At 38.5% G+C, this 27,972-nt stretch overlaps 2 protein-coding genes across 7 annotated transcripts in view; one reads left to right on the top strand and one right to left on the bottom strand.

Moving 5' to 3' along the window:
* Positions 1 to 27,972, top strand: part of LOC149610233 (uncharacterized) — a 366,116-nt gene that overhangs the window by 2,609 nt on the left and 335,535 nt on the right. The gene's annotated exons all lie outside the window — the stretch shown is intronic.
* LOC149610241 (serine/threonine-protein kinase NIM1) lies at positions 228 to 20,911 on the bottom strand. 2 transcript variants are annotated; one of them, XM_089859146.1, is made up of 4 exons: positions 20,602 to 20,911; positions 6,229 to 6,611; positions 5,024 to 5,292; positions 228 to 1,685 (listed from the first exon to the last, which is right to left on the bottom strand). In XM_089859146.1, the coding sequence occupies exons 2-4, from the start codon at positions 6,509 to 6,511 to the stop codon at positions 864 to 866; spliced, it is 1,374 nt and encodes a 457-aa protein (XP_089715272.1). In that variant the 5' UTR covers positions 6,512 to 6,611; positions 20,602 to 20,911; the 3' UTR covers positions 228 to 863. The 2 variants fall into 2 exon arrangements, with proteins under 2 accessions (XP_089715272.1, XP_089715271.1); XM_089859145.1 differs by lacking the exon at positions 20,602 to 20,911 and having other exon boundaries at positions 6,229 to 7,087.

Below are 27,972 nucleotides of genomic sequence, written 5' to 3'. Positions count from 1 at the left end.
GGGAAATAACCTAAGTTGGAGGACCCTCCTCGTTTGGTGTTTGCTTCTCCGATTTAGTTAGTATAGGGCGCTGTCGGTTAGCTGTAGCATAGGGGCTAGCCACCACCCCTCTATGCATTGTAAAGGCGTTAGATAAGTGGCAATAAGTCGCAAGATGACTTGGTCCAATTAGCTAGCTGAATTTATTATAAATGTCTGTACTCTGTAGCGAAATTATTTGGTGAAAATTTTTTAAACACTTCTTCAAAACTTTATTGAAGGTAATCGTTATATACAAATATAAATTTTTAATTTACAGTATTTACTAACAACATTCAACTACCTAAATATACCTATAAAAATCTTCGATATTATGCATTTTTTGTATTGGAATGTAGTTAACTTCTAGGTTTCGTAATTGTTACCGATCATAATATATTACCAGTGACTGGTTCCGGTTGATGCTGGGTAAAATGTACAAACTTAATTAGGTTATGATACTAATTGATGGCCTATCATAAGTTACAATTCGTTGATGGTCCTATAGACGACGGGGCCAGTAATGGGCAAATAATTTTTTTTTTAACTTGAGCCGTCGCTGTCAGTCTTACCAAACCCAAGATGGCCGCTATAAATTGTCTGCTACGTTTGCCTAAACTAAGTAGACGATGTATGGTCGCCATCTTTAGGCTTATGTTTCTGTTTTTAGGCAGCTATACTCATAAGCTACTGAAGCAAAGTAATTATTTATACCGGTTAAGATTACTTTGGCAGTATTTTGACCATTTAAAGTTTGTATTAACTCTGAAATAAGGAACAGGGAATTTAGGAAATTTTAGAGCCATTCTTCAACTTTGGTTAGGCCTAGATTTTTGCAACTAAAACTATAATAAGACGCACGTTCTTGACCTCTTTCCATTCTGGCACGACGCGAACGAAAACTTCTTGTGCATTTTGCTTAGTTTGCTCGTTGTACCGTTTCCGGATTTATGATTTTCACCGCCGTTTTCTAAGTACCCCAAACATTCGTCTTCTTCCTCTTCGACATTACCATTAGGTCCTTTAACTATGGCGGCCGCGGCTTGCAACCTGTGCAAGACTATTCTGTAAGTCCCCGTGACGTTACTACGCGCCCCTTTATCCGCGCAGTCTCTCATCATTTCCTCCGTTAAGCCCAATTCCAACAAGTACTGACGCGCTTGTCTCTCGTCTTCCGTTATGGCGTCTTCCGGCTCGCTACTGGGGTGCACGTTGTACTTGGGCAAACCAACCGGGAATATCTCTTCCTTCAACCATTCCGAAGACTTTATTTGTTGGAGGGTGTACCGTTCTTTGGGGTTTTGTTGCAAAATGTTTGATATTAGCGTCCGACATTCCTCCGATAAGTAAGGAGGCAAGGGGTAGGAACCTTCCAGGATCATTTTCTTCAGGGCGGCGACCGTTTGCGCTTTGAAAGGCATGGTGCCCGTTACCATGAAATATAGTAAAACTCCCAGAGCCCATATATCCACCAGGGGACCCTGGTAGTTTTCGTCTTTGAAAAGTTCCGGTGCCGCGTAAGGAGGTGAACCGCAGAACGTTGCCAAGGTGTCTTCTCGGCTGGATATTTGGGTGCTGAAACCGAAATCCCCCACTTTGACCGTTTTGGGTCCAGCGAAGAAAACGTTTTCGGCTTTGATGTCTCGATGGATAATGTTGTGTTGATGCTGAAAAGAAACGTGAAATTTTTAGAAAAGCTAGACCCGGGAACCTATGCGTAGGCAGGCAACCAAAATGCCCGTAAAAATTCTCGAAATATCTTTATTTTAAACTTTATCAACTTATATATTATCAAGAAGTGATATCTAGTTTATTAGGGAGAAGGTATAAGATGCCTTAGTATTCGCGCGCCATTGTCCCAGTCCCCCTTTCAAAATACAAGGGGGGACGTTAAAGGAGGCCGGGCTATTTCGCCTCTCCTTAGTCGGAAAATACGTAATTTTCGTCATTCGCATCGCGCTGACCAATGAGATGCTGGTTGTAATTTAGTGACTCGGATTAACTCTTGACCTACGGGTTTGGACTGGAGATAAAGCTGGAAATGTGGCGAATTTATACCTTCTCTCTAATAAACTAGATATCTCTTCTTGGTCTAGCGTAAGATCTTTGAACAGAAAAATCAATCGTGCTTTTTCAATTTACATTTTAAATTAGGTTTAAATCGTAGAAGTTCTTATGCAGTTTAATTTAAAGGGAGGGTGAAGTAGAAAATCAAGTGATTTTTTATCGATTCTTCTACTAATTACAAGACCAGTCTGCATAGTGAAACATTCAGGAAATACTTCTGAATGATTTTAAAATTCAAATTAGGTTCAGATTTTAAGGATAATTTTAAAGAAGGACCTCCGACCAATCGCGTAACGCCCTGCCTTTTAGTTAACAAAATTCTCGTGCTAAATTTCATTCGACACGGAACGTGCCACGAGAATTTTGTTAACAAAATTTGAATTTTAAAATCATTCAGAAGTATTTCTTGAATGTTTGACTATGCAGACTGGTCTTGTAATTAGTAGAAGAATCGATAAAAAATCACTTGATTTTCTACTTCACCCTCCCTTTAAACAAATTAAATTACGTAACGTCTTGTACGCTTTTTTCCCTCGAGCTCTTAATTCTATTCGATTACTTTTAATTCAAATTAAGGGAATATTAAATTAAATATAACATTCCTTTTGAAACTGTTGACTATTACGTAATTTTCGTCATTCGCTTCGCGCTGACGTGAGTTTTCAAGAACCAATGAGATGCTGGTTGTAATTTAGAGGCGGGGATTAACTCCGGACCTACGTTTGGACTGGAGATAAAGCTGGAAATGAGGCGAATTTATACTTTCTCCCTAATAAACTAGACATCAGTTTTTGCTTATATATTATCTTGTATGCATTTTTGGTAAAATTTGGCCACCATAGTATGGCCATTAGTTTTCCATTGATATGTTTCCATGGAGTTGCCTAATTGTATTGGACTGAGTATGAAAGTTTCCCTACAAGTTACTTCCCTTAAATTTCAGCTAGGTCTCCTTAAATATTGCTCCATGGCTAGAGATTGCTATAGCAGCCAATGGTAAAGGGGCATTACACGCGTCCATAAACATCACATCACATTTCTATTTTCATTAGTGTAATTTTACGGATAAGAAATGAAAATGTTTTGATGTACGCGCCGCGTTGAGTGTAACCCTGGTGGTGTAACTTGTTTATCGAAAATTGATGTCTGCCAGATAACGGGAAAGTCGAAAAGCGGCTTCCCCCCTAGCTTATCTATTCCCCTTTGGGTGGGAACTCGCCCAGGAAAAATTATGGATTTTTTTATTGAGGGTGACGGGTCTCGCGCCAAGGCCCGCGCGCGTCCCGAATATTTATTCTCGACGTATGGAAACTAATTTTGTGGGTGGGGGTTGATGCTTCGAAACGTCTACCGCAGACATATGTATCGTCTGCTCAGGGAATTGAAGCCAACGAAGGTTAAAGCTGGAAGAAAGCACGAATAGAAGGAGTTGAGATCAGTATACTGGGGGTTTTCAAGTCCTTTTGGGTGAAGGTACTTTCTTCGTACAGGGGCTAGAAGTTATCATTGTACTTGTCCCACACACTTGCTTTACGTTAAGAACTTCGAGCTGATAGTCTAGGAACTTGGGGCAGTGCTAACGGGGTTTTAGGGTAGGCAACCCTCGGTATCGGGACATACAAGGGTGTTGAGCCATAGTCGTCTCTGCGCCTTTCATGATACAAAAAGACTACAGCGCAGGCGCTAGAAAGCGAGATGGAAGGCAAAGTTTTACCCCCGTGTCTTTATCTCTTAGTTACATCGAAATGGTTTATTCTTTCATCGAGTATAGTGACGGTTTTGAAAGGGGCGTGTCAGTCTTGGTCCGAGTGTAAGAACAGTGTCGCTCAAGGCCCGATGCAGGGAGCCTGCTCGTTAAAACGGGGGGGGGGGACACTTTTCTTCTACACAACCCGCCAGTTTTTCAACGTGTGTGACTGTCGTCATCTCCCTCAATTTGCACTCCCAGTTTAAAGTGTCTTTAAAGGGAGAAAAATTAACTCTGAAACCTTTGGCTTTACTCCATCTCTTCTTTCGGGTCGTAATACAAAACCCGAAAGGAATTGAACGCGTGATTTATTATCTTGACAGCCAGTTTATTTTAGTCATTTTCATATTTATTATATTATAAACAGGCGGTGTTCTATGACAGAAAGTTTTTAGTTTCAACTTCAAAGCCCTTAACTTAAGTTTTTTGTTTTCGTTTTAGTTTTTGACGCTTTTCAAAAACGCTCGGTCAAAAACCACATAACTCTTCGCCGTTAAGTCTTTAAAGATGTACTGTAATGAATGCACTAACTACATTTCTTTGAATAAAAGTGTTCCAAAATGGGTGGTGTAGGACAAAGGTGGGCAATTTTGTGTCGAAAATGTAATTTCTATGACCTTTTGATCTAAGGGACACCGTTTACAATTTATGATTAGTGTATTTTACCAGGGATAGATTTAATTTTAGAAGTAGGAATGGAGAACGGTTAGTACTTACTTCAGTCCGACTCATAGCCCAGTATAGAGCCCCTCCCTCCAACACGTAACGAAAAGTTTAAATTATCTTATTGGCTCACTTAAACTACGTTTTGATGACGTTGCTGACGGGGACGGCGAAAAATACGAAGTTCCTCTTTACCTCTGTCGCTATGACCCGCCCATTCTTTCATACTCCCCCCCGTCCTGGGGAAGGGGGTACGGGACTCTGACACGCGCCCAGATTGCTGTGTTCTCCATTCCTACTTCTAAAATTAAATCTATCCTTGATTTTACGGATGACTAAGGGGTCGTCCGTGAAACACTCAAATCGTAACTTATAAAAATTATGTAATAATAATAATAATAATAATAATACTTATACGCGTAAATTAAATATAGGTTTAAGTAACCCTTTGAGTCCCACTCTCGCGAGCGAGCAAGCGCTCTCAAAAAAGCGGGAAAATATGTTTGTTTTTAAGCTTAGGGTGCTTACCATGTGATCTATGGCGGCGGTGACCTGCACCAAAAGAGGCTTAGCTTCCTCTTCGTTAAACTTTCCGTCTCTGGAAATCCTCTGGAAGAGCTCTCCTCCGTTGGCAAACTCCATAATGAGATATATTTTGCTGAGAGTATCGATAACTTCGTAGAGACGGATGACGTGCGGATGGTGTAACGATTCCATGCTACTGATCTCGCGGCTTAGCATCCTTTGAGTCTTGTGGTCCAATTTGGCCTTGTCCAGTATTTTAATGGCCACTTTTTCTGATAGGGAAAGAATCCGAGGGAGAAAAAAATGTATCAAAAACAAGGTTATTTGTGTACTCTTTATAGTCCTTTTCGATATAAAAAGGGGGGTAGACAACCCCTCAGTATCGGGACATAGAACGGGGTTTATATATTGCCATCCGTCTTTGCGCACTCTCCTGATACAAAACGACTACAGCGCAGGCGCCATAAAGTAAGATGGAAGGCAAAGTTTTACCTAACTGTCTCTCTCTCTCTCTTAGTAACATCAGGGATAGATTTAATTTTAAAAGTAGGAATGGAGAACGGTTAGTATTTACTTCAGTCCGACTCATAGTCCAGTATAGAGCCCCTCCCTCCAACACGTAACGAAAAGTTTAAATTATCTTATTGGCTCACTTAAACTACGTTTTGATGACGTTGCTGACGGGGACGGCGAAAAATACGTAACTCCTTTTTACCTCTGTCGCTATGACCCGCCTCTTCTTTCATAGCTTCCCAAGTTCCCCCCGTCCCGGGGAAGGGGGTCGGGACTTTGATGCGCGCCCAGATTACTCTGTTCTCCAGTCCTACTTCTAAAATTAAATCTATCCCTGGTAACATCGAAATGGTCTATTCCCAGAGTTCTGACTCTTCTATGCAATGATTTCGCCAAGTTTAAAAGTGATAAATGTGAACTCCCCCATCTCACCCAAATTCCACGGCTGTCAAAAAATAAGTTTCGCATTTCATCCTATATTTCTATCAAATTTCCTCATTTTTCCACCCAAAAAAAGAAACTATTTTACTTTTGGTTTATGCTATTTCCGAAAGTAGGTCAGTTGTGTCCTTATGGGGGAATTTCTAGGTTAACATATAAAATTTTAGAACTGTGAATTTGGGATATAACACGCTTAAAGAGATTGGTTTAGTTTTGCCGCGCAGTTATGAGTGAAATAGCCTATAAATCTTTACCTTTTGTCAGGCAGTGAATGGCCACTTTAACTTGGGAGAAATTTCCGCTCCCCAAATCGCCTCGAAATCGGTAGAATCCCACTCTCCGTCCAAGGGCGATCTCCTTTTGCCATTTTTCGTCCTGATTGAGATTCCTCAAGACCCTTTGGTAGGGGGACAGGGTCGGCTTTTCTCGTTGCAGGGAGGTCGAGGAGGCCGTTTCCGTTTCGGTGCTGCTGGCACTTCCGGTCGTGCCTTGGGAGGTCAGCGAGGGTCTGGCCGGAGAGACCTTGGCCGCTGGCATGGCCCCGACCCGGCACCCCCCGACCCCCTTCCACGAGGAAAAGATGGGTGGGCCGACCTCGGTCTTTCTCTCAACGCATACGACCCCGACTACAGGAGCCCTGCAAGAGTAAATAAAAATAATAGTGGTCAATGAAAGGCATCCCTTTTGAGATGCGATTGCCGTGCCATAGAGATTCGTGGAATTTCTAATCTTTTTTACCATAAGTTTATAAGATATGTTCCATAAGTATGGCACGCTTAATGAGAGCTAGGCCTAGTTCGAGAACGACAAGCGAGAATTGACTCAAGTGGTTTTGTATATAGTCAATCTTGTTGGATGACGTAGTTAGTTAGAAACTTCCCATCACCCCAATGCCTTACGCGCGCGTTATCTGCAACACAACAGTTGTCCCCAGAAAATAGTGGTCGTATTTTTCTAGAGGTTCGTCTTTAAACCGAGAAATGCACCGTTATACTGCCCAAATAACTCTGTATTTATACGACAATATAAGATCCACACACGACTCTATGCCCTATAGCTGCTGTTTTAGGGCAAGATAAAAGTCGAATCTGAGCTCGCTTTCATTACTTATAAAAGTAAAGAAAAGGATTTTTTTTTTCTCTCTCTCATCGATTTGTGGAAAGCTGAGATTCAACTTAAGATCGAAACTCTTTACTAGAAAAATAAAAAGGCCGTAGCTTTAATGCCCTAAACTTTGATTTTAGTTTCTTCTTATAGTCGGTTCAAGCTTAGGATATAAAATGCGCTTTTATCGTCTTACTCCTATACAGGGTGTTCTAAGAAAAAGGGAGGTTACACCGAAGTACAGCGGGATGGTTCTATTGAGTGATATTGAGAGGAATAGGAGCTATACGGGGATGTGACGCCAATGTTGGTAGTCTTGTATAGCCTAAGCTGACGACTTCCAATATGGTCGCCAAAACCGAGGTGAGAGATTTTATATTAAGGTGTGACGTCACGAGAAAGTTCGTAATGCTAATTTAATTAATGGATCATTCTTAAAGCATGACTTGGAAACTTTGGCGACCCTTAGGCCAAAATGTCACAGAAATACACATTTTAGCCTCAAAATTAATTTCCCATACGTAGTTTACACGCAGGGAGGATTCATAGTAGGAGACCAGGCAACTTAGAGCGTAAAAGAGCAGACGATTTTACGCTCTAAGTCGCCAGGTCTCCTTGTCCTCCATGCCTGTAAACTATGTATTGAACCATGATCTCACTGTTCATCGGTCCTACCGGTCTTTCTTGGGAACACCCTGTATAGGTATAACGGTTTATTCGAAGCCATATTCGTTCTATAGAAGAATATACGCAGTCGAGCGTGGCTATTTTAGTCAAGGGACCCTAATTTGCATTCAATTTGCGGAAGGGTATAGAGGTGAAAGAGAGCGTAACCCCTCGAAGCAACTCCGCCCACGCCGTTCTTTTAGCTTCGTCGGTTTCGCTTCTCTTCCGAAGATTCATCAGTTAATTGAAGTTTTTTTTATTTTTGGGCCGAAAGGGTTTATTCGGTACGTGTACAGAAGCCCCTAAGAGATTAATTACTGTCTTTCAATTTGTCGTTAAAGATAATGATAGAGATAAGGGTATATTTACGTTGCTCAAAGTCTGAAGTTCTCCTCTGTTAAGCACCGAATTTAGCAAAGATGCTCACGTTGTTGGTTGTATTATGTACGTAATTCTATAAGTTATAGTCGTGTAGTGACGTAGGTGAAATGATGTAGATTTTTGGGTAATGGCATAAGATTATAAGATATGTTCAATAAGCATAACACTACCTATGCTTCGTAATGCTAGAGACTTACTGTGAGCTTCTTCGAGAACGACAAGCGAGAATTGAAGTCCTACACTCGGTTAATTTTGCAGGACTTCCATCTTCCTATTTAGTCTGTACTAAGCCTTTGGCAGAGCCTCACCAGGCGTCGTTTTACCTCGAATCTATGACCTACATCACTTCTTTGATGACAAGCTCTAAGTAACCATTGACAAACTTATGGAACATATCTTATGAACTTATGCTGTCTTTTTGCACAATACCGGGGCACTAAATTTAGCAAAGATGTTCAAAAGGTTGACTAATGATCATAATTGTAATAGATATTTTCTAGTGTTGTAAATTTTCCGGAAAAATAAAACGCGGAAAATTTTCCGGAAACTTTTCCGGAAAATTTTCCGCGATGAGGAAAATTTTCCGCTAATCGGAAAAATATAAAACTAGCCATTAAGTGAGCTTTGAGTCAATTTATCAAACTTTTGAAGATATTTCGATAGCTTCTTCAGTTTTGTTGTCCTGAGTTCGAAATTAATATAATAGATACATTTTAAAATAGAAACTGCAGCCTTTTTATATAATTGAATTACGAATTTGACTAATTACACCTCGCTGACTTACCAAATGTAGTTGCATATCATGAGATGACTCATTTTTCGTGCAGTTAATTTTAAAACTTTTCAATACAGATAGGGAACACTTTTTGCGCATACCAGATGAAAAGTGGCGTTTCATCCACGTTGCGTTATTTGCATAACATTGTTTACAATATATACATTCTCCAGTTATTTTGCCATCTTTAGTAGATTTATTAAAGTACCGCCAAATATTAGTGGTTGATTTTTCCATAATTTGTGACTTTAAACAGGGTTAACAAACAATTTTTCCCCCTCCGAATTCACCGAAAACAAAATAATGAATGTTTTGAAAAGAAAGGCAATTGAAAAATTTTAAAGTTTTAACATTTTAATTGAGAAACCGGTAGCGGAAAAATACGGAAAATTTTCCGGAAAAATATAGCTCGGTCATTTTCCGGAAAATTTTCCGAGCGGAAAATTTTCCGCGGAAAATTTTCCGACTTACAACCCTAATATTTTCTGTAACTTTGACACTAGTTAATGAGAAGTTAATACAAAGTAACGTAGGTTAAACGTTAATAGATTGAGACAACAACTGTTTGGTTTCTTAGCGATGTCCATCCAATTGAATCTATATATTACTCTGTCCCTATATTCTAGACTTCCTTTCGTAAATTAGGCTAAAAATAGGTCAGGAAAAACATCCAAAAATAGGTCAGGGATAAACATAGAAAAAGAAATAGACTAGAAAAGCTTGAAAATGTCCAGGAATTGGTATTGTGAACCGATTTCTTTTCATCTTTATGGTAGCTTCATGGGAGCACGTCCTTCTGGACAGTAGCACACACGCATTGTTGTGGCCAGATTACGTCATATTAAATGGAAGGTCTTCCATTGAACCCTATTCTTTCTTTTTTCTGGCCCATAGTATTCCGATAAGTAACTGCGGCAACGAGAACCCACGTAAAAACTGGGAACGTATAAATATCCATCTTTTGGTTCCCTTAATCTAATTCCTTAACGCTGGGTGGTCGGTCATGTTGAGAACCCACCCAGGAATAGAGAGCTTTCAGTTGGATGAGGAGCTGAGTCTTGTGACATTAGTTACCCTGCAATATTGGTGGGTTTAAAGCAGGAATGAAGTTGAGACCATCCAATATGGCTACCAGAACGGCGGTAAGACTTGGGAGGGTGTGAGGTACAACAATCCCATCTGAGAGCCCTCTATAGACAGAGTAAGAACCTCAGATCAGGGCAGTGCAGCCCAATTATTTTGGTGAACGTTCTCACTCCCATTATGGGTTCTTCCTGGCAAGCAATTTCCTTTTTCAAACTAGTTTGGTCCCACGGGGAAACTCTGAATCGTCTTCTTCCATCACTTCCTTACCTCTCAGTAAAAAAATATATCTTAGATAAATATACCTCCCGTCTTTTTGCGAGCTCGTGAAAGAAAAATTTGACTCCGGAAACATTTTAGACTATAAAGAGTTTGAACGATATGAAGGAAAGGTGTATATCCTTTCCGAGTGGCTGGAAACTTGCCATTTTGGTGTATGAGTATGGAGAAGATAGACGGGGGTTACTTATACTTAATCAGATGTATTAGAAACGTTACATCCACCTGGCAGTTAAACTCGAGGGGTTAGTCACTTGAATAATCAGGTGTACAAAACCGCAGAAATCGATTACTTGATTTCTGAATTCTTGGAAAAAAATCAGTAATCACATTCATTTTTGTGAGTAATCAAAGGTAATCAGAAATCCCCTATAATCACTGGAAATCACGAGAAATATTGAGAAAATCAGAAATAATCATATAATTTACTAGTAATCTTTTGTAATCACCTCGGAAATCACATTTCGTGAAATAACCACGCGTAATCAACCGAGAAATTCGGAAATCCAAAATAAAAATCGTAATCAGTTCAAATAGAAATAATCACTGCATTCATCGAATTTCACGAAGAATCCGGTGGTAATTACGGCATTCACCAAAAAATCACCGGAATTCATTGGAATTCAAACAGAAATCACAAGTAATCTGCGGCAATAACGGGAAAACAGTGTAAAGATTATGGAAATCGCCTAAAAAAATCGTAATCACGGAAATCAAGGAATTCGTTCAGTAATCAACGGAATTCACATTAAAATTCAGAAATCAGGTGTACAAAATTTTGGCGAATGACTAGCCCCATGAATATTTTTGGGGTCATAGTTAAGGTTTAAGGTATCATTTTGTCCGACACCTTTTTAACTCGAGTTCCACGTCAGGTATATAGTTCGTTGTGGGTATAAAGAAATACCGGCCTTATTCAGAAGGAAAACTAAAACAGGCCTTCGCGTTTGAGAGAAAAAAAAATGCAAAATAATAAAACGGAAGTTAGCGTGTTATCAGAAGGGCATAAGGGAGAAGGGAGACATTAGAGCCTGCTTTGGTAACGAGAGTCCGACCAACCTCAAGAAAACAGTGAAAACTTTGCGCAAGTACACAGCTTTTAACCAATTTACTGCAAATATAGTTCTTTAAGTTCTCCGCGAGTCCGCGGTATCAGGCGGCCTATTTGTCTGCTAGATTTTCATTCTCCAAAGGCTTAGGGCTGTCGATGTTTCTTTCTTGTGTAATTATAACCTCAAGTATGTATTTTATTGAAACTAATTTTTATTTTTTTAATATTAATTCAGAATAATTAGTTTTCATCTATTTATTACCTTCAAATTATCTGATTTTGGTATGTTCTCAATTCCCGCGCCTCTAAATTAATTGCACAGCTTGATTTCGTTTATCAACATGAAATTCGGCCAATTTTATCTCCTTAAATGTAAAGTTGTAAACAAAACTACTTTTTATACGTCAATCGAGACGTCACCTTCTTATCTGACGTCACAGCTATACGACAGAAGTTAGATAGCCATTCAGTGAAGGGTAGTTGATTTGAGGTTGGTAAGACTGTTGTTACGAGTGTAAAGCATTATGGAGATATAAAGTGTGTCCCTTCTCTCTTATTCCCTTCTGGTGTTATGTATGCTTGTGTAATGCCAGTCTATTGTCTTGGGAAATAAGAAAAGACCTCGATAGAAATTGCATTAGACAGCCTTCCTTAGTCAAACTTTGTGGTGATTATTATATGACGTGTTTAGTGTTTGTTAAGGCGTAGCTTGATAAAATGAACGTTAGATTTTTTCCCTGCCAACTTCACTCAAGTGGCATGGTTGCAGTCCATGCAACTACTCAGTAACTTAAGCCTTTTTTGCGAAATTTGCTGTTGAGTTAAATATTGATTGAATAGTTTGAAAGTTTATGTTCAACTCTATATGTATTATCAGAAGTGGTATGAGACTAGAAGTGAAGGGCTCTAGCATTGGTAATAGATCCTGGCACTAGTGAACAAATTTGAGGATTTTATGCCGCTTCCCACGCGCTAAAACTAGAGAGAGAAAAATTGGCCGAGTTCCAAAAACATTTCCCACCCCCTTCCCTCAACCTAAAGCCGCAGAACACGGACCCGGCTCCTTGAATCTAGTTCGGCCGTCTACCACCGCGAGCGTCTCACGTTTTGGAGGGAAAATTCTGAAACCGCCACTAGAGGGCCAACCGTGTGTGTTTTATCAAGTCTTTTCACTAATGCCGAGTGAAGAATTTGGTTAGCTCAATACTTCTAGTATCATACCACTTCTGGTATTATTAGTAAATAAACCTTGATAAACTATATTTGAATTCAACTTTAGAACCATTAACACTTGGCGTAGAGTAAAGGTTTTTTATTCGTTAAATTCTACTGTTTCCAATGTTGGATTCATTTCTCCCGTTTTTGAGAATTATGAATTCGGGTAGCTATGAAATGTTGCAACTGCAGGACTAAATAGTCAGGGAAACATGGGTCACGTCAGTTATCGTGAGCTTCCGTTGTCTGATTAGTTTGACCATTGTAGAATAAGCCATAAATTAAAGTATTTCCAACAATGCTTTGGTCATGTATCTAAGACAAAATGTATTAAAGCCAGTATCAAGTCTTTTCTAAGAAGCTAAGAATAATCAGAGGGAAGTATATTGATTGGAGTAGAAAACCCGCTTCTTTAAAGTGCGCCTCTTAAGTTTTCGACTTTAGTCTAGCTCTCAGTTTATTACTTTAGAAGAAAAGCTATAAGGAACTTTCCCCACGAAGGATAAGTCGAGAAAGACTTAGCTCAGAATATGAGACAATTTCTACCCCACTTGCTTATGTATATGCATTACCAAGAAGCGATATCTAGTTTACTAGGGAGAAGTTATAAGTGGCCTAAGTATACGCGCCCCATAGTCCTAGTCCCCCTTTAAAAATACAAGGGGGGACGTAAAAGGAGGCCGGGCTATTTCGCCTCAACTCAGTCGGAAAATACGTAACTTTCGTCATTCGAGTCGCGCTGACGTGGGTTTTCAAGAACCAATGAGATGATGGTTGTGATTTAGAGGCGGAGATTAACTCTGGACCTACGTTTGGACTGGAGAAGCTTCTCCCTATAGTAAACTAGATATCACTTCTTGGTATTACTCTTTGGTGAAATCGATTGTCACACGAAACGGGCGCGCGGAGAAAGCCAAGACTTGCTCATAAACATTACGGGCGTTGTGGAAACGCGTGCAGTTACCCGGGTTTAGCACTTAGGGCAACAATCGGTTCGCGCGTGCCTTGTTAAATTCGCTAGCGACCCGTGAATAGGGGGTTAGTACTCGATCGTGTTGTTTTCTCGTTTGACCTTCTCCCATTATGATATAATTCATATTTTCTTTGCGAACGATATCTTAAGAAAAGAGTGTTGTTGCCATGGTGACGTTACGAATGCCTCGAGCGGCCACCTGTTAACGTTGGCGAAAAGACAGAGTTATAGCACGCCTTCACTTGTTCTAATTAGCCGTATTAATTTCTTATGTAGAAACGTTATTACAGTATATGTCAACTCCGGGGTCCAGGCTAATTGATAAACGTTAAATGTTAGTCATCCATTATTTATTTCCATGACCGCTGGCACGCGAGGTTATCTGTTGTTTTTATTACCCGTCTTGAATCTTTTGTGTTGTAATAATATATACCATTTCCTATAAGGGTATTTACCGCTTCCTTAGAGTATGTGGATTATACAACGTGTTTATTAAAGTGTAGCAAGTTCAAGGGTGCATTTCTTGGGTCAGAAATGAATTAGTCAAAGCTGTCTAATGAATATCCACCCCCGCGTTTAGTGGGAAGGGTCAAAAGTTAGTTGATTACGGAGATTTGGGTTGCAAAACATTGATTGACCCCTAAAACATGGAAATAGTCACACACGTGGAGTAATTAGCTTTACTTTACCAGTGGACGCACACTTCTGGTAGATAAAGACTCAATAACGTTTTTAAATTGAAGACCATTGAAGGCTGACATGTCTTACTTCACATGTATGAATGTTTCCTTGTTTTAGGGACCAATCAATGTTTGGAAGCCCATATCTCCGTAAATAAATGTTGTAGGCCCCAAGTTCCCTGTCACTTACCACTCAGTTTGACCCAAAGAACATGCACCGTTTAATTGATAACAGGTTTATCAGAAACACCCTGTGCCTTGGCAAAAGTTAACTTTCTATTAATTTTTTTTAATGTTTTCCTTCGGTACCTATTATTAGCAACGGTGTTGGACCACGCTTTCCCGCCATTAAACAATGGTCTGAATTTGGTGCAGTTATATAAGGGTACGTATACCCTTGACCCTGTACAAATTCGCCCTCAAAGATAGAAAAGAAACGAAGGATTATATGGAACGGAATGAGATTTTTTCCGGTGGTTTAATCTTAAAATCCCACATTCGCTTAGGCTCGTTTCGAGTAAATTCGTTTTCAGCCTTATCACTCTGTACGCCTCTAGGGACTCGTACGGGTTATGGAGCTTAAACGTTTATGGTAGGATTAGGCCATACACTAAATGTTTAGAAAAATAAACCCTTGTCATAAAAGCTGCGAGCTTCAAGATGGCCTAGCTAGAGTTTTGGGAAAAAGAGTAACCTACGAAAGGGGTTAAGAAATTGACCGAAAACCGCGTTTACGAAAACGTCTAGCCAAGAAGTGATATCTAGTTTACTAGGGAGAAGGTATAAGATGCCGAAGTATTCGCGCGCCATAGTCCCCAGTCCCTCTTTCAAAATACAAGGGAAGCCGGGCTATTTCGCCTTTCCTCAGTCGGAAAATACGTAATTTTCGTCATTCGCGTCGCGCTGACGTGAGTTTTCAAGAACCAATGAGATGCTGCTTGTAATTTAGAGGAGGGGATTAACTCCGGACCTACGTTTGGACTGGAAATGTGGCGAATTTATACCTTCTCCCTAATAAATTAGATATCACTTCTTGGTCTAGCGTAAGATCTTTGAACAGAAAAATCAATCGTGCTTTTTCAATTTACATTTTAAATTAGGGTTAAATCGTAGAAGTTCTTATGCAGTTTAATTTAAACAAATTAAATTACGTAACGTCTAGTAAGCTTTTTTCCTTTTCCCTTGAGCTCTTAATTCTATTCGATTACTTTTAATTCAAATTAAGGGAATATTAAATATAATATTCATTTTGAAACTGTTAAGTTGACTATTTTTTAGCTATTGTGCAAACTATAAATGACAAAATCCAAAACCATACACCAAGAATTACACCAGTTGAAACCATGCACTGAAAAATAATACCCGGCTTTTTCTTTATCATACCATAAGTTCATGAGATATGTTCCATAAGTTTGTCACTGGTTAATGAGAGCTTGTCATGAAGTGACGTAGGTCATAGATTCGAGGTAAAGCGAAGACGCCTGGTGAGGCGCGGTCAAAGGCTTAGTACAGACTAAATAGGAAGGTGGAAGTCCTGCAAAACTAACAGAGTGTATAGTACTTCAATTCTCGCTTGTCGTTCTCGAACTAGCTCGAGCTGTAAGTCTCTAGCATTACGAAGTATAGGTAGTGTCATACTTATGGAACATATCTTATAAACTAATGATCCCTAAGTATTTGCTGCAAAATTAATTCAAACATTCATTTATCGCCTCTCGAAGTGAAAATTGATTATTTGGGGCACCAATACCAAACAACAAAATTAGGACAAAAATATTTTGGTTGAAAAGTACATCTCGATCAATAAATGTCCAACCCAAAATAATCTAACGAATTTGATTGGAAAAGGATACAAAAATAAGAAAAACTCACTTTTTACGGCGAACATAATTATTATGGTGCTTAACTATAGTTGAATTTTGAAACGCGAAACACATAACTGGAAGCTATAACCGACTATTTACTCTATGCATCCTTTTGTAAGGCAAACATGGCTCTAACAACTAACCCGCAGCTGCGTTTCAAACTTTTGACTATATAATTATTATTCCGTCTGTTAGTTGATATGGATTAGAACGGTAACCTCGTGGTGCTGAATTATAAATATATTAAACCATTTGTTTGTTTGTTTCGTATAATTTTTGCAAAGGGATCAGCTATTAGTATACTTGTTAAAAATCGTTAAACGTCGACCCAACCCTGAAGTATTTATTATTTAAAAGTAATTATTGGTTGAATGCAAAACAACATTTAACTACTTGATTTTTTTTCGGTCTATATTTGAAATAAGTTTGTATTCTAGAGTTATACAGGGTGTTTTTGGTAAGTCTGCCATTAATTAAGGGGTGACATGTTGTTCTTGGAGTTAAACACAGTGGAAAGTGTTAAAGAACATAGATGGGGTCTACAACATTGATTGGCCCTTAAGATTAGGAAATATTCACTCATGTGGTGTAAGACGTCATACTAGCCTTCAATAGTCTTCAATCTAAGAACGAAATACCCATTATCCACAGCAGAAGTGGGTAGAAGTGCGCGTACGCTGGTAAAGTATATATGGGGAAATTTCCTTGTTTTAGGGGCCAAACCCGGCCAATCAATGTTTGGGTGCCCATATCTCCTTATAACCAAGAAGTGATATCTAGTTATTAGGGAGAAGATATAAATTCGCCAGATTTCCAGTTTTATCTCCAGTCCAAACGTAGGTCCGGAGTTAATCCCTGCCTCTAAATTACAACCAGCATCCCATTGGTTCTTGAAAACTCATGTCAGCGCGACGCGAATGACGAAAATTAGGTATTTTCCCACTGAGGAGAGGCGTATTTTGCCCGGCCTCCTTTTACGTCCCCTCTTGTATATTGAAAGGGGGACTGAGACTATGACGCGCGAATACTTAACTAGATATCACTTCTTGTTATAACTAAAAGTTGTAGACCCCACATGTTTTTTGTGACACTTTCCACACAGTTTTACCCAAGAACACACATCCTTCAATTTATGGTAGACTTATCAGAAACACCCTGTATAGAGAATATTTAACTATGGGAGTAGCACCATAAATGCATGAAATTAAGCTCTATATTGTACTATACTATAGCGATTAAATATACTGCAAGTCATTAACGGAACAGAGCCCGAAGCCACGCTGCTTGTCGACCAACCAAGCAACCAACCCGGAATAGAGATCGGAAGTATTATAAAGTATCCAGGTCTTGTTTTCCGTTTATCCAAGGACCCCCGATATAATAATGGGATAAGGTAGAGAGAGAGAGAGAGAGAGAGAGAGAGAGAGAGAGAGAGAGAGAGAGAGAGAGAGAGAGCTTTCTATATATTGTATGTCACGGCAATGTTTCTCGTAACAGGTGTATAATAACTGGGTCACGCTCTTATACGCCATCAACACCCGATTTATTGCCGTTGTAACTATAGCAAGTTCTCTTTATATAAACCTCCACCTTATATAAACTCCTGCCTTTGCCTGGACTAAATTGCCTTGTTGACAACGTTTATGAATTCCACCCTATCTGTTGAGTTTTCATGAAAAATTCATTTTCAGAGTCCATCAAAGATCAAGTGATATACCAGGAATGCATGCAGCTACTAAGAATCATTGGGCCCTCATACGCTGCTGTATTATTATCTATGCGGGTTTTGTGGGACGGACTTGAGTACTTGCTATCCCTCACGCCTCATAATTCTAACGTCTTTCTAACTGTGATTTCATTGGGTGGTAGCAACGCGAAGTCAGGCGCTTACTAGGTAGTAATATCATACGTTCATTTGATATGTTCCATAAGCTTGTCATGAAGTGACGTAGGTGGAACGTCATAGATTCTCGTAAAGCGACGGCTGGTTTCGGGGCTGTCAAAGGCTTAGTACAAACTAAATAGGAAGATGGACTGAAAAACCGTGTGTAGTCAATTCTCGCGTCGCTATCGAACTAGCTCTCTGTTAGTCTTGAGCATTACAAAGTATAGGTAGTGTCATACTTATGGAACATAACTTATAAACTTATGGTAATTTAGATAAACATACGTTTCTCCACGTAGAAAATACACGGGAGCGCTTCCCATTGAAATTACAATGGGGAGCTCCCAATAGGTAGTACTAGGCTTCCGGCTCCCCGTAGGAAATACAGGGGAGCTTTTGTACTGGAGACTCCACTTTTTCACTACTTGCTGAACATTTGAACTTCAAAGCAAGATATTACCTTTTCACTTTAAACTATTGCATTCTAAGTCTGAATTTTGTAACCCAAGTTAGGAATGCGTTGTATAACAGCTTAGCGAAGCATTTCCGCTGGGGAAAACCAGTCTTTCCCGCCATACGCCTAAATATCTCACTGCGAGAGTACATCACTGTGAAAGGCGGTTTTAATGCATTTTAAAGTACGTTTGTTAAGAATGCGGTTCGCCCTTGGCCCCTATAAGTTTTTCAGGGTGGATATATTGGTTTATATTGAATTTATATCGAGACTCGAAACGCCTCCCCAGGCGTCAGCAATTGCCGCAACCGCGCACCATGTTTTCTTATAGCCTATAGCTGTCTTTCCACCCACGTCTTATCGAGGGCTTTCGTGGATTAATCGATCAATCTACGATAGATATCCAATTTCGAATCCAAATAAGTGTTTCCTTATCGCGATTGAAGTTAGGGGTGTTTGGAGGGTGTCAAAACTTCGCAAATTAAATCCTGTTACAAAGTTCATACAAACCTGGGAAACCTGGAATTGGCAAGGAAATTAATTGTTGACTAAAAATTCCGGGAAATCTCAGGGAAATTTATAAGTATTTGTAGAACTCGGGGAAATTTGTGGGGCTTGAGTAAGTTTACCCGGATGAGGTTGCACCAACTAAAAGTAACCAATCCTCTAGAAATTTATTAGTCCAAAAAACCACTCCTACAGTTACTAGGAGGCCTTACACAGGGAAGTATATGGGAAAAAGCTTGGAAATATTTGGGGAAAAGCCTGGAAATATTTGGGGGAAAAAACTTGGAAATATATCGGGGAAAAAGCCAGGAAATATTTGGGGGAAAAACCTTGGAAATATATCGGGGAAAAAGCCTGGAAATATTTGGGGGAAAAACCTTGGAAATATATCGGGGAAAAAGCCTGGAAATATTTGGGGGAAAAACCTTGGAAATATATCGGGGAAAAAGCCTGGAAATATTTGGGGGAAAAACCTTGGAAATATATCGGGGAAAAAGCCTGGAAATATTTGGGGGAAAAACCTTGGAAATATATCGGGGAAAAAGCCTGGAAATATTTGGGGGAAAAACCTTGGAAATATATCGGGGAAAAAGCCTGGAAATATATAGGGAAAAAACTTTAAATCGGTTTTCCAAAAGTTGTATGAACCCTGTGTTCGATTATAATTCATTTCGGGGCCGATCTACTTTGCGATGAAACTACAATTTACTAATAATTTCCGTATACGCTTTTGTAACCATATAATGCAGGAATAATTTATCGTAATTAGGGAGATTGGTTTTCAGTGTTTAAGTATTATTTTAATAGGAGTCAGATTTAAGGAACTTAATGGTTAATTTGCATATTTGTTGGTTTCGAACTTGCCATCTTGAAATGAATTTTAAAATTATTGTTGAAAGAGTTAATTTTCTTTCTGGACATTTTTGTCTGTCATTAATTCTCTGACCCTGTTACATTAAAGAAAATTTCCCCTTTTTCCCCCTCGTTGTTTAGTAACTAAAGAAACTCTGCGTTTATATCATTTTTCTAATATATTAATGGTATGCTAGACTTAACTGAAAGGGGTAGATACTTCAAGTGTAATTAAACGCCTATCTTCCAGTTACGGAATACAGAAAATTTGAAAATAGCTTTCTTGGGATTATTTCAATAGCCCCTTCCAAAAAGTTTTGAAAAAATGTTCTTAGTCTGAGTCAGTTCAGTTCTTCCTACAAACAGGAACAAGTTTCCCCGCATAGCCTAGTTCACAACCTAGATATGACGTTTTTTAGCTCCAAGTGCGCATGCGCGAAGAACTTAAACAACAAGATGCACAAGGCAGTCAAACTTTTTGGAAGGGGCTATTGTTTTATTATAATTATTTTATATGAAAACTTTATATTTTTGAATTAGTTGGAACAAATTTCGAAATAAATTCAACCAAAATTATATGGAAACAACTCTAACTAATTTCAAATCACTTGGTTTTTCTAAGCTCTGATTCATAGTATACGGAAATTTTGATATATTTTTGCGAAAATTTGACGTATATTGTACTTAACAATTATTAAAAGAAAAAACACCCAAATAATTCTAATTTAGTAAATACATTGAAACGTAATTAACGGCAGATAACGAAAGAGAATCGATTTCCCCCACAAGTACATACAATCTATTGATAAGCAACGATGGACAATTTTTGACAAGTGACAAAACTTGAGCTAGCTCACCCGTTTTGCGAGTCGTCGTAAATCCTCCGTTGATGTCAATCTCGCTTTGGAATTTAATTTCGGACATTGTCGATAACCGTGGGAAAATTTGATTCAATATCGAATATATATTCGCCACGGAATGAGTGGAATTCCAAAGTTATAGGGGCGCACTCTATTGGATAAAAACCTTTTCGAAGAACCGGAGCAACCTCGAATTAACGCCAGCACACGTCCTTCTCCAACTCGCTACCAAACGCGAACTAGAAGCGAAAGCGAAGGAGTGTAGTCTAGCTTATGTGCTAAACACACTCTACCCAGCCTCTCTTACTCCTCTCCTAGCGCTGTGCTGTTCTCCAACTCCTCCGAAAATCGACGGATAAAGCCACGTGATGTCTCTCTTCCTTACCACCTCCACCAACCTTTAAAACTATCCTCCCCCTCCCCAATCTCTCTTTCCACTAGGTTCGAGTGCCGCTAAAGTAAAAGGGCTTTTCATTTCCATAGAAATCTTTATTTGCGGATGCTTTGGTCGGATAGATGTATACAATTTAATTGGTATTCAATCGGGCCTCGGTTTCTATAAGTATCTTCTTAAACTTGTATCTATACTCTTTTAATTCCTTTTGGGAAAAATCTTATGAAAGAATATGCATATTGGATGGAGTTATAGTTGGAGCCAACGGGTTCTCTTTTCATCGAGCACTTCCTCGAATATTTCAAAAGATTTATTTTTTTATTTTTCTTTTAAATGGAAGGCTTAGATTTTTATTCGAAATGTTGTTTCTATATTTTTATTCGACCAAGAAGTGATACCTAGTTTATTAGGGAGAAGATATAAATTCGTCTCATTGCCAACATTATCTCCAGTCCAAACGTAGGTCCGGAGTTAATCTCCGCCTCTAAATTACAACCACCATATCATTGGTTCTTGAAAACTCACGTCAGCGCGACGCGAATTTTCTGACTGAGAAGCTTTAGGCGAAATAGCCCGACCTCCTTTTACGTCCCCCCTTGTATTTTGTAAAGGGGACTGGTACTCTGGCGCGCGAATACTTAGGCATCTTGTATCTTCTCCCTTATAAACTAGGTATCACTTCTTGATTCGACTTATATACAGGGCGATTTAAAAAGGATGGTATGGCCGACCATCAGTGGGATGGTTCTATGGGAAGTCAATTTTGAGTGGAGAATGTTATGTAACTTCTATGACATTTGCCACAAGGAACGCGTAAAGAATTTATGATTGGATTGTTTTACAGATAACCCTTCTTAATTAAATTAGCGTTGCCTTTCAATTTGTTAATTTATATTTTAACTATATTTAGTGTTTAGAGTCAAAATATAGACAGGAAACACATCCCAGTTTTCAGTCTATTACAAAATTCGGGCAACTCTGAGTGTAATTAAGCTAGTATTTTATATTTATTGCAATATAAATTTAAATTCTAGGAATTGGTAAAACTCTGCTTTCAATATGTCCTTAACTATATGTCTTGAGAACGTTTAAATATTAAATTGGCCGGTTTACACTCAGCGTTTACTTGTTTACACGTGTGCATAGTAAACCCTAACGCCGTTTTTCCATTAGGAGTAATTTTCGTGTGAGTTTTCTTAAAAATTTATAAATTTAGAAAAACTGCATGGCTCACAGAGTCACATGGTGACATATTTCCAGCGACCAGTGAAAACCCGGCTTTAAATTAACTAATTAAAGGTTTATGATTAATATATTTTGAGTATTTTCATGGAGAATTATTTATTATAGAACCCGAAACTTAATCCACAAAGTTCTGAGGTGTTTGGGTTCTTCCAACTTAACTGGATAACGTTAATTAGTTAAATGTTAGTTTTTCCCCGGCCGTCTCGTTCAATCTTTCGTGGCTGCGGAAGTGTGTATGCCTAGGGCCACATGTTGCATTCGAGGGTAATTCGATATAGTGAAGGGGCGGTTGTCCTAAGGTTTATACGGTATAAATGCCGTCCGCTGCCTTTACGGGGAAAAAAGAGGCCATGAAAGTTCTGTTGGCTTGTCAACGTCTTTCCTTGATTGATTTCCACCCCACAAACTCCTTTAGTTCTAGGCTGTAGGCTACCAATATCTAACCTCCCTCCTCCCCATGCACTAAGATTCGATTTTCTCTGTAACACTTCGGGTTAACTTGGAAAAAGAGGGGAAAAGCGCTTAACACACTTCCAAATAGCCATTTTCGCAACCTTCTTTATTTCGCTTTTCCATTTCAACTTACTCGTTTTATGTTGTGTTGTGTTTTGTTGTGTGCCTATGTGCGGTGTAATCAATAAGCTCTGAGTGACGCTGAGATTGTTAAACCATTTCTCTTTATTTTTTTCTAGGTTTAAGCCTTGTGTAGAACGCGCCACGTTTTCATATCTTTTTTTTTACATAGGTACGTTAAGGAATATTGTAGTAATGAACTTAATACTCAATTAGCATAAAAAACACCATCTTGGGTTGTATGCCATTTTAAAAGATGGTACTGACGATTGTCTACTGGACAGTGAAACAGTATTTATTCGATATCAAAGGTTGAAACGTATACTGACGTTATTCTTGAAGATTTTTTTGTTTGTTTTTGACAATTGTAGGACTCCGCCATTTGCCAAGATGGCAGCGGATAGGAAAATTATATTTTTTAAGTGCATATAAGGTAAACAAGTAAAACGGTTTGTGCTGATAGGACAGTCAGGACTTTTTAAGATATATAAATTTTAGTTTTCACTCTTGTTGTTTACCATTTTTCTGGTAGATTTGTGTTAATCTTAAAACAGTTCTTCAAAACTTCTCTTAATGGCGTTCGTAACGGGATCTCTGTTAAGCTTACTACACGTCGCGTGCATGAAACCTTGCGCCTTAGCTTGCGTTACGGTTATAGCGACATCTACCGACGCTATTCACGCGGGAAAATGCCCTAATGTAATGTGTAGTAAGCTTTATCGCTTTATAAACGCCCCTTATTTAGCTCCTTTCAATTATGGCGCTACTGACTCTCACTTTCTCTGATAGAGCGGAAAAATAGGCGCACTCAATGCTCTTCTTAATCTCTCTAATATACCTTATTTCTCTGTTTACTTTCTATACGTTTTTGCGCAGTCTCGCATACTAACGCTATAACGGTGTACTATGTAATCATGATATAACGCCCTGTTTTCAGAAAAGGGTTAATACTCTTTATAAGTCGATAAAATTGATCCAATTTAGACCATTTTTAAAAACACTCAAGTATACAGGGTGTTTATGAAAGGTCGGTCAGAAAATAATAGGCATGCTTAGGCTTCGAAAATTACGGTAATTTTCGAAAATGGTAGATTACACCGTAATTTACAGCGTAAATTGCCGTTCAAGTTAATTTACCAAAATTCAAAAATAAATTATATTGATATTTTTAGAACCCTAGGCAAGCTCTTTCTTTGGGCAATTGACATTTTGCCACCGTTTAAAAGTTATGTTTGTAGTGTTTTACGGATGACTCCTTTCTTAAATTCATTATGAAACTGAAATACAATAGTTCCTAAGTTAATTAAGGGGTTATAAGTAAAATACTACAATCATAACTTGATAATGGTGACCCTCAATGTAAAAAATGTCATAGAAATCTGTAAATCGCGGGAAGAACACGTCCCTTAGTTTCTGACCATCTACCATTCAGAATCACTCTGTAAAGTGAAAAATCGTGTTTTTCTTTGTAATATTGCAAATAAGTGCTTATATTGATTCGGAATTGAATAAACGGAAGAAAATACGGAAAAATTACCCGTGAATGTAGGCCATGTTATCCAATAACACGGAGCTCCATATTGACACCGATGTGTACGCAATAAAATTGCTACGTGTAACAGCGGCGGCCCGCTTCTGTTTTGTACGACACTATGAGAGCGTCCCCGCATAGATCTGAGTTAGAGGAGCGTAAAGTGCTCCGCCAATTTAATGGATACTGACTATACTATACACTCATTTAGATAACAATCGTTATTATAAACGTAACGTTGTCGTGGTGGTGGCAGGTCACTCTCCCCTTATCAAAGGTTGTAATGGGGGATAAAATATAGACCAACAGCCGAGCGTGAGCTTGGGAAATAAACGGCTTTGTTTCCCGTATATGGTCAGTATACAGGCAGGGAAATTTATATTAGCTTCCCCCTATATACTCTCTACTTTCTTTGTAATGTTGACACGCTCCAAACCTTTAGTTCATAAAGATAATATATGCAATATATTTTAAAAATTTTCAATCTTACAGCATTTTCAGTAAAAAGTAACTCTTTTTACTTAAAAATAATTTGAGTTTAATCAAAACTTATTTGGTAAATTCATTGTGTTCCAAATATGGTATACTGCATACTTAGTGCATTCTGTGGGCGATTTTTGAACCGAAATTATTCTGAGGGTCAGGGGTTAAGTGTTTTACTGGTGACCCCTTAATTAAATTACCACTTTCTGGAAGTTTCTTAAGTTTAAGAGGTCATCCGTGAAACACTCTTAATCACAACTTGTAAACTATGGCCTTCTTAGGATAAAATGCCATTCTGAGCTGAGCCCGAAAATTGTGTCGATTGAATGTCTCCGTAGAGTAGGGTGTTTGATATCAAATATTTCGGGATCGAATTTTTAGAAATTGGGTTCTGTCACGGCACATTTGACCCGACCCCAAATCCCTAATATATCTCTATACTTCAGTTAATTAGTTCTTGAGAGCCATAGAAGCAACCAAAACTACCAGTAGAAAAACCCGAAATTAACGTGACATTTGAAGCCCCTTCGAAATATTGGGGTAGCTTCTCCCTGGGCACCGGTGTTGGGAAGTTAAAACATTTCTACAGGGGTGTATTTGAAATATATTGAAATTTGAAACCCTAGATGTCGGCTTTTTTGTATTTCTGACTTTTACCTTACATGCGAGGTATTAGCTTTCAAACCGCTCGAGTGTCGTTCGCTATGGTTCTCATTTCGAAACAAGACAATCAATAGAAAGGTTAATTTAGTCGAGAAAACCTAAGTTGAGAAAGGCGGTCACTATAGCCATGAGAAAAACGTTGAGCAAATATGGAAGAATTATAATATCATACATTTCCAAAACAAACAAACCCGTATACCCCCTTAGCGCTAAGTGTCCCTTCTACTATAAAGTTCTGCATGTTGTTTTTCTCTGCTTAACTGATTACAATTACCCAGAAAGGAGTCATGAAGGTTCTTCCTGGAATTATGTTTTCTTCACGCATTAAAAGAAGTAGGATTGAAATGATTCTCCCGTTTTTTGGAAGACGTAATTCGTAAGATTCTTTGTAATCTTTTGCGAGGCTTAATTGAGCATTGTTGGGCGAAATATACCAATAACTTGAAGGGAGGGTGAAATGGAAATTCAAGTGATTTTTTTATCGATTCTTATACTAATTATAAGACCAATATGCATAGTGAAACATTAAAGAAATTACACCGAATGATTTTAAAATTACATTTAGTTCGAAGTTTCATGGATAATTTTAAATAAGTACCTCCGACCAATCGCGTAACGCCCTAACTTTTTTATTAACAAAATTTTCGTGGCACACTCCGTGTCGAATGAAATTTATCGCTAGATTTGATAAAATTTGCGCGCGATGTGACAATCTTGGCGCAAGACATGGAGCGTGCCGCGAGAATTTTGTTAACGCGATTGGTCGGAGGTACTTATTTAAAATTATCCACGAAATTTCGAACTAATTGTAATTTTAAAATCATGCGGTGTTGTTTTTTGAATATTTCACTATGCAGATTGATCTTATTATTAGTAGAAGAATCGATAGAAAAGCACTTGATTTTCCATTTACACTCCTTTTAGGGCCTTTAACTAATAAAACTTTAATATGTTCGAGTAAAAATTAAGTAAATATATTAGATATATGGAATGATATATAGTTATTATGAGAAGACATAAAAGTTTTACGGTTTTTAATATTCTGTCGTGTCGATGACACACCATTACCTAAGGTCATCGGAGTTCAGAATATATAGGTTAAGGAAGAGAGTTTAAGAAACTGACCTAAATATCGCCTACCAAAACACGTGGAGTTAACGTCGTTCAAAAATAAATTCCGCGTGGCAATTTGGCTTGACACAAAAATCGATTTCGTATACTGAAATTAGGCTTAACACAAGTATTCGAGAAATTTATATTCTTAAAGAGTTCTACTTCTTGACGCGCACGATTTAAGGTCAGTTTCCATTACTCTCTCTAATCTCTGCTCACCGTCTTGGTAACCTGTAAGCTGACTTATACCAGCTTCCGGTTTCACGACGTAAACACGACCTATTTACCAGAAGTAATACGACGCGAGTTTCTATGTTTCTATTGCTGTTAATGGGTCTTTTGCCCTCGGGTAGAAATCGCCTTTTTACATCTCAGAGTGACGATGACGTCACGGAGAGGTATTACACTGAACGTATCTGTCTGCGTGTGTCTGTCACCGCGTTCGTAGTTGGCAGATCGGAGCAAACGTGTTCGCTGAAAGCAATTTTTGGCTTCTGGGGTTACGAGAAACGTCTAGCCTCCCAATGGCAGGGCTTCCACCAAAGATTCACGCAATTCCTGGTTTTCTTATCATTTATCGTGAATCAGTCGCCTCATATACCCTAAATTTCCAAAAATTGTTAAAGAGGCATAAACTTGAATTCAAACGTCAACAATAGCTATGTTTAAAATGATTTTAGGAATAAAGTGTCTTAAATCTATTTTAATTAGAATTAAGGTAAATTAATGACGATTAAAATAATTAATATCAATTATATTTATGTAATTATTTTAGAAAAAACGTCTTAATTGCGTCTCGACTAGGAGAGGTACCGTTTATTTTGGTTTCCCAACTTGTCTTTACTGTACAAGAGATACTCGGATCGGATCTCAAAAAGACCGAGGGTTAAGGTTTTGAAAACGAGGAACCAGATATATATTATGGATGACACAACCTTACGCAAAGAGCTATATAACAAACCGTATACAAAATATCTAGAAAAACGTCTGGGAAGATGAATGAATGTCACGTAGTGTGTTTGATGTCTTTATTGAAAAGTCCAAGGTCAGTGTCGGTTGTCTGTAAGAGCACCCGTAAAAGTATTAATGGTTTTCTATCTCCATTCTTTACGATCTTTGCCAAAGGATAGATTATTTTTTCAAAGGAAAGGGGTTTGGTGCCAGGGTAAAAATGGGTCGTTGGCGCAGCGCTTTTATATCAAGGCTAAAGAAGGGGGCTGGTAGACGAACGACTTTAAATCGTTTTTATGGTCTTTGTGTCAATAACGGGTGAATGTATAGTAATAGTATATTATACAACACTTTGCTATTTGTCTAGTGATGGGAATGTAATGTCTATTAGATTGGCGTAATAAATTGAAAGCCT

Source organism: Phalangium opilio, unplaced genomic scaffold (genome assembly GCF_054372755.1).
Source record: "Phalangium opilio isolate 3A_F unplaced genomic scaffold, DU_Popi_V2 ptg000329l_1, whole genome shotgun sequence".
Classification (NCBI taxonomy): Eukaryota; Metazoa; Arthropoda; class Arachnida; order Opiliones; family Phalangiidae; genus Phalangium; species Phalangium opilio.
Note: the sequence above shows the minus strand (reverse complement) of the source record. Positions and strands in the feature narration are given on the sequence as shown.

Coding starts and splice junctions, on each gene's coding strand:
- LOC149610241 (XM_089859145.1), bottom strand. CDS start 6,715: ATGGTAAAAAAGATTAGAAATTCCACGAATCTCTATGGCACGGCAATC. Junction 5,293..6,228: donor CATTCACTGCCTGACAAAAG/GTAAAGATTTAT, acceptor TTTCCCTATCAG/AAAAAGTGGCCATTAAAATA. Junction 1,686..5,023: donor CCGCCGCCATAGATCACATG/GTAAGCACCCTA, acceptor GTTTCTTTTCAG/CATCAACACAACATTATCCA.